At 39.0% G+C, this 15,906-nt stretch overlaps 1 protein-coding gene across 1 annotated transcript in view; it reads left to right on the top strand.

Annotated features, from left to right (window-relative positions):
* Window positions 1-15,906, top strand: part of brinp3a.2 (bone morphogenetic protein/retinoic acid inducible neural-specific 3a, tandem duplicate 2) — a 64,768-nt gene that overhangs the window by 32,459 nt on the left and 16,403 nt on the right. Inside the window, exons 3-6 of the mRNA XM_031757762.2 lie at window positions 1,856-2,046; window positions 4,484-4,674; window positions 11,561-11,666; window positions 11,843-12,079. Of these exons, the coding sequence (XP_031613622.1) occupies window positions 1,856-2,046; window positions 4,484-4,674; window positions 11,561-11,666; window positions 11,843-12,079 (725 nt within the window). The remainder of the gene's footprint in view (window positions 1-1,855; window positions 2,047-4,483; window positions 4,675-11,560; window positions 11,667-11,842; window positions 12,080-15,906) is intronic.

Below are 15,906 nucleotides of genomic sequence, written 5' to 3'. Positions count from 1 at the left end.
ATACCATCCGAAGTTCTCTTCTCATAACACAGTGTTCTCAGCCAGTACTTTTTTGCCACATGCTAGACAAACAAAGCACACAAGAGGCTACATTTGATTTACTGAGGCTCACTCTGTTGAGATCAGTGTGTAAGTGCAACTAACGTAAACAGTACTATGTGTGCAGGATGCTTCATGTGGAAATCTATCACACAACGCCTTGAACTTTGTGGTAACAGAATAACTTTGTGTGAAGTCAAAGCACTGCCAAATGGAATCCCAGTACAAAGAGCTGTGCCTCGGGCAAGTGTTGCACACAAATACTTGGAAAAATGCACGTGGGGTGCAAGGTTGGTCTTTATTGATTGAACATCTGTATCCTTTAGTTTGTTGCGTTTCACTCCACTTCAGTTTATCGTGCTGTCTTTGACATGCAGTATCTATTTTTTCCTCTCGTGATGTCCTTGCTGTGTTTTCACATGGAAGTTGAAAGTCTCAGCACCTTATAGGCTGTGTGGAGGAGAGAGGTGGCAAGATGGTTCTGCCTTATAGTATTATTCATTTTTCTTTCTTGTGTTATTATCGTCTGTCAAGTGCAATCCTACACAAATATGTTCAGACATATTCTAGTAAATGACAAGTATTAATGTACAGTAAATGCATCACATAAACTACACTTGACATGAAAATAATTTGAAGGAAATGACTGAGAGGAAGAATCTGAAGACGTAACAAAGGCTCAGAGTCTTTTCTTTAGGCTCGTCTCACTTTGTTTTCAGTTTCATTATAGAAAACATCCATTATTGTTTCTTTTACTGCCTTGTACCTTATGCATTTTGATGTATATCTCTGTAATGATAGGGTTATTAAAGAAAACAGCTGGAAGCCACGTAGTTGGAGCACATTTTTATCCCATGTGGCAGTTGTGGTTTCAGTTGATAGCAGATTTTTCTCTGGATGTTATTTCTAAAGGAATTCTTGTGAATTCATTCATTCTTTTTTTTCTCGCTCTTTCTCTGAGCTGCACCTTAATTCAGGCTGTGTCGGCATGGTCGAGAGGTTTTGAACACTGTCATAGCACACAACATAATAAATTAAATGCAATGCAATACTCTTTCTTTCACTGTTTCTCAGTCTTTGCCATTTCCGTCTCTTCGTGTAATTTATTCAACTCAGTTTTACGCAGAAGATCTATCTGTATGATGTCACTGTATCTCTAAGATGCAAACGCGGTCAACTCCTTTACCTTAGAAGAAGTGATGCCATAATGACTACTTTAAGCCATGTTTTTCCACTGCCAATTGTTTATTCTATACTGTTGCTGCGACGTTTTGGATCAACTGAAGGCTTTCCAAGGAGCTTTGTTAATAAATATTTATAGCATGGAGTTTCCATATATCACATTGCTAAGTGTAGCAACAGTTCAAATCAAAGCAATTCAATTTGCAATAATGTAAAAAGGCCAGAATACAGAGAAAATACTAAAGAAGCTGCAATAAGTGATTATGACATATTTTATAGCTGCATAAATAATTGAAAGTCACATGAACCTTTCTTTTAAATAAAGATTACAACAAAAATAACAAAATATAATCTGTATATACTCTTCTATATGTGCTTTTTTCTTTCTCTTTGCTAAGCTGCTGTCTTCTTCTTTGCTGGTGCATTTCTGCGTATCTTGGCACATTACTTTCATCTGTTAATCGGTGTGAACCAGTGAGCATGTCAGCTTCAGAACTACAAGCTGTTTGCTATAAGTCTAAAATTGTGCAAATCTTTTTTTCATTTGTTTTCAGGTAATTGACTTATTATTTGGCTTATCACTGAGAAACCCTAATCTAGTGGATATTAATAATAATCACTTCTCATTTTCCAGGGAGTTTGGGAGATGGAAGGTGAACAACTTGGCGGTGGAAAGGAGAGATTTTCTGGAGTCTCCGTTACCTCTTACTCCTGAGTTCATCAGGAACATCCGACTCTTGGGCCGCAGGCCCACCACCCAGATGATCACTGACAGCCTGATCAGGAAGTATGGGACTCACTTCCTGTTGTCAGCTACCCTGGGAGGTAACAATTATTAACCATCCTCTACCGTTTTTTTTACTATCCACTGTTGTTTCCTTGGGCAGTTCAGGACCACCATGTAGCTGCTGTTTTTATTAGATCACACTTTGGAAGATCTGTTCAAACCACTTGCATGTGCAGATTTCCATTTTTGCCATGAACTTCAGACAAAATAAGAAATAAAACTGAAGTTGAAGGGTCAAAATGACACACTGGAGCAAAACAGATTAAACAGATGAAATTACAGTTTTTGGTAAGCGTTCTTCTATGAAATCTGTTGCTGGCAGATCTTATCAGCAGTAACTACCTACTTTAGATATTCAGCTAGACAGTTTTGCTCAACTCACAGCTCTTATCCAGATTTTCATATCGCTGACTTGCTTTCAGAGCTAAATAATGAGTGATGCAAAAAGACTTTTGCACCCGGTCAGCACCTGCAAATGACTAACAGAAATAAAAGAGCAGTGTTGCTCTTAAACTCCAGCGTAGAACTACTTAGCCCATATATTATAGCTTAGTAACAGGGAAGTGTGCTTTAAGGAACTAGTTCTCACTCAGGTGATCTGGGGTTCAATAAAGTATACAATTTGCGGTAAAAGCTTTTAGAATTTGGTTTTCCAGGTGGTCCATATGGAAAACAGATGGACGGGACATAATAATGCAATACACTCAGAGTAACCGAAAAACACATCACAGTGGAATTATATGCCACTGGCAGCTCAGAAAATTGGTCTCCAGAGATGTATGAATACATGTAAAAGCCTGTGTATCCTGAACCTGCCACTCCCACTCCCAGTCACAGCCACAGAATTTTTGATTTTCTACAGGCTGATGAATGGATAAGCACTAATAGTTCCCTGACTCGAGAGGCGAAAAAAAAAAAAGTCATTTAAGATGCTGGAGAGTCCCGAGCAAGTCCTGAAAAGCACATTTGCTTTTTACAAAACAACACATGTCAATTACTTTAGACGCAACTCCTGGCTTTGAAAAGGTCGCTGTTGTGAGTGGATGCATAAAATGCAACCCTCCCAGCTACCAGAGCTGATGCAGCCCTGCACTCTGGCTCTCAGCCAGGACTGAGTGGTATGAAGAGAGGAGAATGAGGAGTTTGCGTTGGATCTTTGCCAGTGATATGCCTCTGTGGTTCTGAATGGATAGCCTCTGTGTTCGGAAACATATGGACTTAATGAAATTAATAAATAGATTGCAATATTAAGAGCTTGCCCTTCAGCAGCTGAGTAAGAAAGGCAGTGGGCAGAAAAATGGCCCTGAAGCATTAGCACTGCATTATGATGAGAAATATGATGTGCAGTGTCTTGGGAACTCTCAGAGCTCCAAGTGTGCTGCATCACAGCTCCTAGACTTATGAAGTCCTGATTGCAATGATCAGTGCCGCCTGATTCGGGGTGACGTGACTTATCCTAATTATGGTCAAGTGTCTTTATGCTTCAGAGGCGCCTGCTGTCGCTGTGCTCACAACCACCTGGAGTTTTGTGCATGTATCTCTCAGCAGGTTTTAAAGTACCCTATCAATTGAAAGACCTAGCTAACAAAGCAATCTTAAAAGGACTAGCCAAGGTACAAGATCAGCCCCTGAAGTTTGGATGAATTAGTTGACCTCAGTGACACTTAATGCATTTAGCTACATATATGGAAGCGCTTGCACATGATCTTCATCTGTATTTGCAGGCATGCTAGCTTTAGCTTACGTTCACTTGAAGAAAGGCAGCACTGGGTGGATTTTATTCAAACAATCATTTATCCTTGGTGTTTTTGAGAATCTTTGACCAGAGTTCTTTACACAGAGGTTATTAGAGGCAACAGAGAGGTTTGGGGAAGGTCTCATTTTTAAGCTGTGTTGCAAAATATTGTGACACTAGAAATAAATGCCTTCAGAAAAAGTTGGATCCTAGAATGTATTTATTTATTTCATGTGTACATAGGTGTGTCTTTGGAAGACCACCTATGTAACATTTATAACATTCTAGTTCTATATGCTACAAACGCTGCTGACATTTTCAAAATTTCAAATAATGTCAACTTTAGGTTGTTTAGTGGTGCTGGTTTAGCTCACCTGGTTGATGTGTGTTCTTTCTGTCTACCAAGCCTGTCCTGTCCTAATAAAGGCTAAAAATCCCCCCAAATACTTTATGGGAAATTTTCTTTTTTCAGTTAATTAAAAATAAATCTATTAACATGCATAATGAGCTTTAGTCAGGTATGAAAAAATGCAAGTGAAAAGATCTGAGCTCCACGATAAAGAAAAACAACTAAAAAAAACAAACAAACACTTGAGCTACTGACCCTGACTTTATGTTAAAAGAAAAATAAAAAATTGAAGGGCCTTAATTTCAATAAGCACTGTGAACTCTCTATTCCCTTTTCTAAAACTCCGAGTGGCATTTGAAAACAATTAAATGTGATTATCTTTTAATTGCAGGAGAAGAGGCCTTAACTATATTTGTGGATAAGAGGAAACTGAGTAAGAAAGCAGAGGTGAGCGATTACTCTGGTAACTCTTCCACTGTGACTCTGGAAGCTCTGCACCAGCTGGCTGCCTCCTACTTCATCGACAGGGAGAGCACTCTGCGCAAGCTGCACCACATCCAGATCGCCTCCACTGCAATCAAGGTATCTTTGTGTGCTTGTTAAGAGTTATTGGGACATATTTAACTGTATAAATTATTAAAGCTTCTATCTAGTTCAGTTTTTATCAATCAGTCGATTCACAATGACAGTAAACTGACATCGTTATACTATAATCTCAGGCTAGAACACTTGTGCTCTCAGTAGATCACTCTCTCTCCTTCTCAACTTGGAACATTATTTCACTTCTGCTGCATACTTGGAGCAAAATCAGACTCCCCTTATATATAGTGCCTAAAAATGTATTAGACCCCCCACCCAATGTAAGATTTGTGCCAAAGCTGCACTAAAATAACAAGCTTGGTAATTACCAAAATAATATTTCTCGTGTAATGGTTAATCCATTAGCATGAGTAAGTTCTTTCATCAAAATAATATTTTTGATGCTAAAATACAATTAGTGTTATTATGCATGAATTTTTATTTATAAGTTTATTGTTTTGCAAACAAGGAGAAAAAATAGTAAAGTATATCATAATTTTGTGATAAACCTGTCAAATTATACTTATTTACTTTCAACAGACAAAAAAAAAAGAAAATTCACCAGTTGAATTACTTCCTTATTTGTTTATACCAAATTTGGGTATAAAAATATGAATTCAGTTCAGTGAATTGAGTAATTTTTGTGTAGATAGATAGATAGATAGATAGATAGATAGATAGATAGATAGATAGATAGATAGATAGATAGATAGATAGATAGATAGATAGATAGATAGATAGATAGATAGATAGATAGATAGATAGATAGATAGATAGATAGATAGATAGATAGATAGATAACTTTAAAATGAAAATGGGTTGATAATTTTTTGTGCTGGGTCTTTTTATAACAGAGTGTTAGCTCTTTACTGAATAGACTGAACATGACACACATATTAAAATTCATCAAGAAAGTAACTAATGCTGTCTAATTGTTTGAAGAAGAACATTAAGAGTTGCACCACTACCACACGCTCTCTCATCCACTCCACTCAGCTTTGGTCTTTGTCTCTAGCTTTCAGCTCTTCAGCTTTGCTCCTCATGGCTATGATTCCCACACAGATCAACTACACTATATGTTTCCACCCTCTGGGAACTACAGCTTTCCCTGCTATGGAAAAAAAACAAAAAAACACATGGTTCTGCAGGCATTAAGTCATCAACTCTACCCTGCTTTTATTCAGCTCAATAACCCATCCCTGTCCCATTTAAAACTCTAATACATATACAAAAAAAATTCCATATATACCTATGTAAAGTGCAGTGAAATAGTATTTGGCCTCTTTCAGATTTCTTATTTTGTTGCATGTTTGTCACACTAACATTTTTCGGATCCTCAAAGAAATTTTAAAGTTAGACAACAATAATACAAAGCCCAGTTTTTACATTTTTAAAATTTCATTTATTAAAGAGAAAAGAAAAAAAAATACATCCAAACCTACTTAAACCTGAGTGAGAAAGCAACCACTGCTGACCAAATAAAACACAACATTTGCCAAAAGACATCTTGTGATGATCCCCAAGACGTTTGGGAAGATTCTCTGTGGACAGTCAAACACAGTGGTGGTAGTGTGGTGATCTGAGGCTGCTTTGTTGCTTCAGGACCTGAACAACCTACCATAACTGATGCAACCATGGATTCTGCTTTCTACCAGAAATTCCTAAAGGACAATGTCCAACCATTAGTTTTGTCTTGAAGCTTGAGTTACACAGCAGGTAACTGATTCAAAACTCACCAGCAAGACCATCTCTGAATGGCTCAAAAAAATAAAAGCAAAACCAAAATGAAGGTTTTGGACTAGCCTAATCAAATACCCGAAATAAATCCAAGATGTTTTGACATAAACATAACCAGGCTCAACAACCCTCCAATGCTGCTGAATTAAAACAATTCTGCAAAGATGAGCGGGCCAAATTTCCTCCACAGTGATTTGAAGGTCCCATTTCTATTTTATCACAAATGTTTGATTGCACTTCTTGTTGCCAAGGTTTGCACAACCAGTTATTAGGTTTTAGGGAAATTACTTTTTTCACACAGGGCCGAGTAGGTTTGGCTAAGTTTTTTCCCTTAATACATGAAATGAAATTTCAAAAACAGCATTTTGTATTTACTCTGGTTATCTTTGTCTAATAAAATTAAAATCTGCTTGATGATCTGAAATATGTAAGTGAGACAAATATGCAAAAACTAAACAATAAAAAAAGAAATTAGGAAGGAAGCAAACACTTTTTCATAGCTCCGTATTATCTATTAATCAAATCAAGCTCTCTATGGCTCACAGTTTTAAATTGTGGTTAAACAACTACAGTTGCTAGGCAACAAGACAAGACACAATTGTTAAGGATTTTTGGACTTTGCATATGTGGCTCATATTCCCCAAAATTCAAATGTGATAAAGTAATTTCATCATAATGTAATAAAAGGTGTTAGACTTTCATTTTAGCAGAGTTACTAACACTTTTTAATTGTGAAGTTGACTCTAGTTTAGGACAGAAGAATATTAACGAACATTGCATTTAAATGAATTATTCCTTTGCCAGTGTTTAGCAACTTTAAACACACACATAGGAAATGATAATACATCTAATATGCACGATAGTAAAAAGTAGTTTTATTCCTGAAATTCTCAAAAAGATAAAAAAAACAGCTCATAAATTTTAAAGACCAGTACTGAATGAAAAGCATTAAGAAATATATTGCCTAGTTACACATAACTGTGTCATTTATTTACACATAAATGATAAATAAAAGTTTTCCTCTCATGAGCTATCAGAGATACATAATTTTTAATTTCAGTTGCAACCTTTCAGCCTTTGAAAACTGGTAAAAATGGTTGTGGGTACTATTTCCTTTGTTAACGCTTTCCCTTGTTAAAATACAGCGATAACGGCAATGAAAATAAAGTAGAAGATTATACTTTTTATCCTCCCGTTTGTGATGAGATACGATCTTCAGCTGCCGTAAGCACATCCGAGTCTGGAGGAAGCTCCGTGATAGCACATATGGTGAGGGAAAGATAAATGAGCCTTGTGAAACACGCCTCACGACAGTTTCCTGCCTCTGGTTGTCACCTTCAGGTAGCATGGGGTTAATAGGGTGACAGAGGGAGGGATGACCCTCCTTTTCTACCTTTTTCATTTCTCGGTACACAGCGGCGGTGGTCCTGTGAAGTGACGCTTTCTTTGCTGTAGCAGAACATGAATCAGATTCCCCCTACTTATATCAAAGCTCTGTCCTCTCGCTACATTGTGTTCAGGAAGGATTGGATATTTCTTTCTGCAGATCAGGCGGGCACATGTGAGGTGGAGAGGCAGAAACTTTTGTCTGTTTCATTTCTTGGGAATCAGGGCTTTTTTCTGTTTTTTTTTTTTTTTTTTTTTTTTGCTACAGACGCGAAGAGAAGACGAGAGAGTGTTGCTTTCATGCTCCAAAGGCAGTCATCTGGCGTAACTGACAGGTGGGAAGTGGTATGAGGAGAGATTCACCTCCAACACTGGTGGGAAGAGAGTCAAAGGAGCGACAGATTCCTCCACACTTGCGCATCATTTCCACAGAGTGTTGACCCGTACAGTAGCAGAACAGATCTGCATGAATTGAAGTTGAGGAATGAATGAGAGGGTTGCAGGTGAGGCAAAGGCCCCCTCCGGCGGTCTCCATGCAAAGAGAAAGTTGAAGCTCATTTTGAAGAAAAAGCACGTTACTGTGGTTTGCCCGGGGGGACGACTTTGGAAATCTGGGCTTTATTCAAGAAGTCACAGCACAGAGGAGAGTCTGATTGGACCAGCTTGTTTGTACAATGAGTAATGACTGCAGTTGTTAGAGAACAGAGGGGAGCATCTTTGCTACAATTTGAGAATTTCCTAGACTGAATCAATGGTCAGATCCCCACCTGACTCACACCATATTTGCTAGCCTATCTAAACACAGCGATGAACAGTGTGCCGGTCATGAAGTAGAAAACAGCAGGATCGTCTGGTTTTGATATTTCCTTCTTGTGGACAGTCAATTTATTGGGCTTTGTGGCTCACATTTGAGTGCGCCCAGTCTTGTGACTCGATCGATTGGTGGCTGAACTATCACAGAGCAGATAGGCAGCTGCTGTGGTCATTTATGATTTCCTTCAAACTAGTTTTTTCTCACAGGATATGTCTGGCATGAAGATACTAAGGAGAAAAATAACAAATCAGTCACAGACATACTGCACACACACACACACAGAGCCACAAATTGACACACTCATAAGGGCAGTTGGAGGCAATTGAGAAGGCTGTTTTTTGTTGTTTTTTTAGCCCACACATTTCTGCTGTCTGGTGGCACTGCAGCGCAGCGGTCACTTTTCTCTCTCTCTTGTTAAGAAATTTTGTATGGATCTAATCCTGTGACTCCAGTTAGAGAATGGAGCAATTTATGATGAGTAGCTTCAGAAAACAGAATTTCTGAGATAAAGTTTGAAATTTTTTAGGATTTGCCAAAACCTAACAGGAAGTGAGAATGGACCTGAAATCCATCAGGGGAACAGAAACAGCAACTATGAAACAGAGACATCATTTCATAACAGCCAGTCACTAATGCTAACTTGACATTAGCTCAGGTTCCCTTTGCAGTGATGTCATATGTGTGAGTCAGAGTTTTCACACTTTTTTTTGTAATTATTGCCAATAATTATGTGGTAACTGTCATTTGGCATCTTAATCAAAAATAATAATTTGCTTCATTATTTTTTCAGCTTTTTTAAAAATAAAACTGACATTTGAAAAATCATGAATAACACCAATAATTATATTTTATGAAAAAGCGTGCTTGCGTTTACTAATGGATTACCAATGACAGAAACATACGAAATGATTTTGATTATTACTAATACTGTTCATTTAAGGCGGCGTTGGCACAAACCTTGATCTAAGAAATGTGTTAAGCACTGTGTGAGGCGGTCCGTCACCGGTCCACGCTGAGAACACTGAAAATTGGCCAATTCAGTTTCCCGGCTGGTCGATCTCCACCATAAATAGCCCTTAAGTGAGCTAAAAACTGGGAAGTCACAGATCGGTTCGATGAAATGACAACACTACAGATTAGATCATGCACGGTTAGTGTTTGTGGCCCATGTCACAGAAAATACATAAAACAAAAATCAGGATTTGAAAAGGATACTGCAAAGCAGCATTTTTAATACATCCTGCACAGCCGTGTGGAGCTATGTGGCAGAATGTAAGTAGCTACTAGAGGAATCTGAATGCACATGTATTGTTTCCTTTATACTGTTCTGTTTTTCTGGCACACGCCCAAACTCCCACACTCCCTCACTCCTCCACAGACACCTTGCATAAAAGATAAAAAACAAAAATGGAAGACCTGCTCCTTTTTTACGCTTGCAGAGTAGGTGTCTGCAGCACGCTCACACAACACACACACACACGCTTATTACCTCTCGCGTCTCATGTATCTACTGTAATTGACTATAGTGGAAGCATTCGTGTACCTGTGGGGTCTCAGTTTTCCTCACCTTTGAAAGCGTGTGCCAGCCTGGTCAGCCAGACCGCTGCACTAAGGTTATAATTTTGGTTGCTCGCACCCTCAAAGAATTTTTTTGTCAATCACTCCTAAGCTCACACTTCTTGCTGGACGTTGTAAGGCCAAATGAACAATCTCTGTGAGGGTTTTGCAGAATGTTTGCGAATACTGCTACTGGACTATAATTTGAGATGGTGAAGAAAATGGCCAGACAAAGACACATTTTCCACTTTCATCTTCCACATTTGCTTCCATCCCTCACGTAGTCTTGCGCTGAGGTACAGGTGGCCAATAATGTCCTATTAAGTATTTTTAATATACCAGAATGTATCTACAGTGAATAGCAGCTGCTAAGCAAAGCGGAAATTGAATGCTCTGCTCATCACTCAGTGTTTTGCCATATGGCATATCATATGGCATATCAAATAATTCCTTATATGGATTCAATATTCATGGGGTCTGAAAGCCAGCATTGTATCTCATTTCCTCACAGTCATATCGACATTAAAATCCCTCATAAGGTAAACAAGGGATTTATAATGTGATATAAATATTATAGTCAGAGAATTGCACTCAAATTATCTTCCATTTTCCTTTTCCCATTCACAGAGGATATTTATTCTTCCTCCCAAATCTTTCTTCTGGATTAGGCTTTTGATTAAAGAGCCCCGTACTGAGTTTTCACTTCCCTCCAGCACCGGCCTGATATTAGTTCCCAAGCCCTTCAGCCCTCTGTGATGGTGCTACCGATCGTCTGACCCTTATTGTCTTGCCTCATCCATCTGTCACTTTACACCAACTGTCCTCTGACAAGCCTGACCAGGACAAATCACTGAACAAAATATGGTGTCCCGCAACCACAAAGAGAGAAAAATGAGAAGGTGTTAGGTGCTCCTCACTATGTCATGGAAAGAAAAAAGGAGAGCGCTGAAATAGGATCTTGTCTTGCAAATGAAGTGAAAACAGAGTCTTTGTTGGAGATGCTTTGTGACAAAGGTCAATCGAAACATCTTCAATCAGTGGCTGGGGTTGAGGAAAAAAAGGAAAAGTAGACTTCTTGCATAGAAATAAGTGCAACAAAGCACTCTTACAGCAATTTAGAGGAATCAAAATGAGCTTAACCTCGTTTCCATTCCTTTCACATTCACTAGTGCAATCGATTATGGAGGAACTACTTTATTTAATCAGAGGCGAGACAGCCATTTATGTTGCATAAGGTACATTTTCTGTGACCTACTATGCCCCATTTGTGCCTGAAATGTAGAAGTACTCTTTAAGCATATCTTTCTCTAAAGAAATCTAACTTAATCATGCACTTGTCCTAAAATGGATGCAGTTGGGAATTTATAAATGAGCTTTTTATTTGTTGTTGCCCAGGTGACAGAGACCCGCACAGGTCCTCTTGGATGCAGTAACTATGACAACCTTGATTCTGTGAGCTCGGTGCTGGTTCAGAGCCCTGAAAATAAAGTCCAGCTGCAAGGTTTGTTGAATTTCTACCACTTTTATTGTGACTGTCGTGATATTATATAGTTTATCTGAAAAGACAGAAATATGGGGATTTCTAGATTGCATTAAGTGTGTTACACACTCTGGCAGCAGACTGACTCTCCAAGTTCTCAGGTTGATGACAAAACTAAACCCAGCTTTGTTTTACAGGCTTGCAAGTGATCCTTCCAGACTACTTGAGAGAGAGTTTTGTACAGGCGGCTCTCAGCTACATAGCCTGCAATGGAGAGGGTGAGTTTGTCTGCAAGGACAGTGACTGCTGGTGCAGCTGTGACCCCAAGTTCCCAGAGTGCAACTGCCCCTACATGGACATCCAAGCCATGGAGGAGAGCCTGGAAAGAATCACCGAGACATGGGGCATGCTGTATAAGGAATTTGAAGAATCAGGTGAGGAGGGCCTCTTGATAAAAATGCATTATTGGAGCCTTTCACGTCGCATTCCTCATTTAAATTCAGGAAAATCAGACTGTTTGAATATAAATCATTTATACGAGTGGAAGTGGGGATGATTTCAGCTGTTTTATCTGCACCATTAAATCTGAGATAGAATCCTCTGTGTATGTCCCTCCCTATTCTATGATTTATAGGTGAACTATGATAGTTGACTGAGCACTGGGGATCCTGGCATACTGTCTGGATATAGCAAATTAACAACGCAACATGACCAGATTAGAAAAAAAAATCAACAGCTTTCGGCTCAGGTAGTTTACAATATGTCTGGAGCAGATTAAGCAGCTATAAAACCCATTTATTCTCCGTCCAGCTTTTCATATCACCAGTGAAACAGAGTTTGAATGGAACCTCTAAGCATAATGTTTGGTTATTATTGCTGTGCTCGGTCACCAAGCCTTGGTGATTATTACTCAGATGAAATCAAAATTGATGTTTTTTTTTTTTCTTCCAGTCTTGAGATTTGTCTGAAATATCCCTAAGTGCAATTACTTTCAAACTTTATGTTCTAGTAGCTGGCTGTGAAGCTAGGGCAGGAGCGTGCCCAGAATATAGACACCCACAGGTGTCATAAATGTGTCCTTTAGCAGGGGATAGCGCCGATTTTAGCTCACTGCTTTATCAGCAGAAGCAGAAGTCATAAAGGCTGGCTGTGGCACAGGTGGAAGAGCGGGTTGTCCAATAATTGTAGGTTTGGCAGATTGATCCCCAGCCTCTTCATTTGCTGAAGTGTCCTTCAAAAAGACTGAATGCCAAGACTTTCAATGCAGAGGAGCACGTTGCATGGCAGCTGAGTACATGAAGGGTAACTGACAGGCATTGTAACGAGCTTTAGAACATACCTAAATAACTATATAAGTGCAGATCATTTACCATGTAAGTCCAACTAAGAATAAAGACTCCTAATTCTGAAACAACAGGTGATAAAAGGATACATTATATATCTGTTCTTATATAACTGCTGACCTCAGATGATCTTAATTCACATAGTATATGTGCAATTTAGGTGATAACGAGACAATTCTTAACACCAATAAGGCTGTTTTCATCATAATTTTGCAATTTCAATGCTTTCAGCATTAAATAAAAACTGTTTTTGTCCCAATGCTTTTTCAGATTTTGGTTTCTCAAATTTGAGACCATGATCCACAGAGAGAGAAATTTATCTTTCTGCTCCAAACTGCACCCATTTTTTTTTTGGCTTTACTGAAAATGATGAAAAGGTGAGAAGTGACTCTGCAAAGCACCACCTGCCAGATGCTGTCCCTATTCAGGTACTCCAAAGTCTACATTTGTAGTCAAAACAGACAAGGCCGCCAAAGTCTGTCGGCTTTAAAAGGCTCTTTCAAATGCTACTGAGAAATGCAGCATTTGTTTGCCTCAAACTGCAGGACCGATAGATAAATATCCTACATGAACTAGCCGCTGCAGGAAGTAAATTACGGCAGGAAGCCATAAAGGTTTTCCTTGTTAGCATCATACACATGATGGACAGAAAAATCACGGTAAGGTCACACAGAATTTTTTCATCCAAACTGTTAATCTGCGTGAAAGTAAAATCCCACAGCTCATACCATACAGTCTTTAGACTTCTCCCACTTAATACAGTTTAGGTAAGGCTAACATACAGCCCTGTTTAATACATCCAACCTATATCCATTTAATATCGGTCATGATTCTCTGGTAGAAGTCAGTGAATATACTTAGAAGTACTTCCAAAAGTAGCTGTTAGCAAACCCAGTTTGCAGCGTCTACAAATGCAAGTTTAAAAAACAACAAACAAACAGACAAAACTAGCAGAGAAGATAAATAAATAAAATAAATACAAAATAAAACACAAAAGAGGACAGAGGAAACCTAACTTTAGGCACATGCTTTACAGGGAGTGCAGAATTATTAGGCAAGTTGTATTTTTGAGGAATAATTTTATTATTGAACAACAACCATGTTCTCAATGAACCCAAAAACTCATTAATATCAAAGCTGAATGTTTTTGGAAGTAGTTTTAGTTTGTTTTTAGTTTTAGCTATTTTAGGGGATATCTGTGTGTGCAGGTGACTATTACTGTGCATAATTATTAGGCAACTTAACAAAAACAAATATATACCCATTTCAATTATTTATTTTTACCAGTGAAACCAATATAACATCTCCACATTCACAAATATACATTTCTGACATTCAAAAACAAAACAAAAACAAATCAGCGACCAATATAGCCACCTTTCTTTGCAAGGACACTCAAAAGCCTGCCATCCATGGATTCTGTCAGTGTTTTGATCTGTTCACCATCAACATTGCGTGCAGCAGCAACCACAGCCTCCCAGACACTGTTCAGAGAGGTGTACTGTTTTCCCTCCTTGTAAATCTCACATTTGATGATGGACCACAGGTTCTCAATGGGGTTCAGATCAGGTGAACAAGGAGGCCATGTCATTAGTTTTTCTTCTTTTATACCCTTTCTTGCCAGCCATGCTGTGGAGTACTGGGACGCGTGTGATGGAGCATTGTCCTGCATGAAAATCATGTTTTTCTTGAAGGATGCAGACTTCTTCCTGTACCACTGCTTGAAGAAGGTGTCTTCCAGAAACTGGCAGTAGGACTGGGAGTTGAGCTTGACTCCATCCTCAACCCGAAAAGGCCCCACAACTCATCTTTGATGATACCAGCCCAAACCAGTACTCCACCTCCACCTTGCTGGCGTCCTGAGTCGGACTGGAGCTCTCTGCCCTTTACCAATCCAGCCACGGGCCCATCCATCTGGCCCATCAAGACTCACTCTCATTTCATCAGTCCATAAAACCTTAGAAAAATCAGTCTTGAGATATTTCTTGGCCCAGTCTTGACGTTTCAGCTTGTGTGTCTTGTTCAGTGGTGGTCGTCTTTCAGCCTTTCTTACCTTGGCCATGTCTCTGAGTATTGCACACCTTGAGCTTTTGGGCACTCCAGTGATGTTGCAGCTCTGAAATATGGCCAAACTGGTGGCAAGTGGCATCTTGGCAGCTGCACGCTTGACATTTCTCAGTTCATGGGCAGTTATTTTGCTCCTTGGTTTTTCCACACGCTTCTTGCGACCCTGTTGACTATTTTGAATGAAACGCTTGATTGTTCGATGATCACGCTTCAGAAGCTTTGCAATTTTAAGACTGCTGCATCCCTCTGCAAGATATCTCACTATTTTTGACTTTTCTGAGCCTGTCAAGTCCTTCTTTTGACCCATTTTGCCAAAGGAAAGGAAGTTGCCTAATAATTATGCACACCTGATATAGGGTGTTGATGTCATTAGACCACACCCCTTCTCATTACAGAGATGCACATCACCTAATATGCTTAATTGGTAGTAGGCTTTCGAGCCTATACAGCTTGGAGTAAGACAACATGCATGAAGAGGATGATGTGGACAAAATACTCATTTGCCTAATAATTCTGCACTCCCTGTAAATTTCAGTATCCATGATGGCATAGGGATGCATTATAAATGGTAACTGGACTGGTACTTATTCAGGGTTTTTCTTTTTTAAACATGTTTTGGCCAACAAATTAGATATCTCTAAAAAAACCAAAACAAAACAAAAAAAAAATAAAATGCCACAGGTAAAGACAACATTTTCCCCATTTTTCACAGTTGTAATAGATGCACGACAGACTGGACCACATTTCCATGCTCTTCAGTATACTTTTATTCACTGGTTGCTGTTGTCACACACACAGAGCTGCAGGTTTTCAGCTTGCAACTGAACACTTCCCCAACAACAACAACAACA

The sequence above is a fragment of the Oreochromis aureus genome, linkage group 17, assembly GCF_013358895.1.
Source record: "Oreochromis aureus strain Israel breed Guangdong linkage group 17, ZZ_aureus, whole genome shotgun sequence".
In the NCBI taxonomy this organism is placed as follows: domain Eukaryota; kingdom Metazoa; phylum Chordata; class Actinopteri; order Cichliformes; family Cichlidae; genus Oreochromis; species Oreochromis aureus.
The sequence above is the reverse complement of the archived record's forward strand: the minus strand, read 5'-3'. Positions and strand labels throughout refer to the sequence as shown.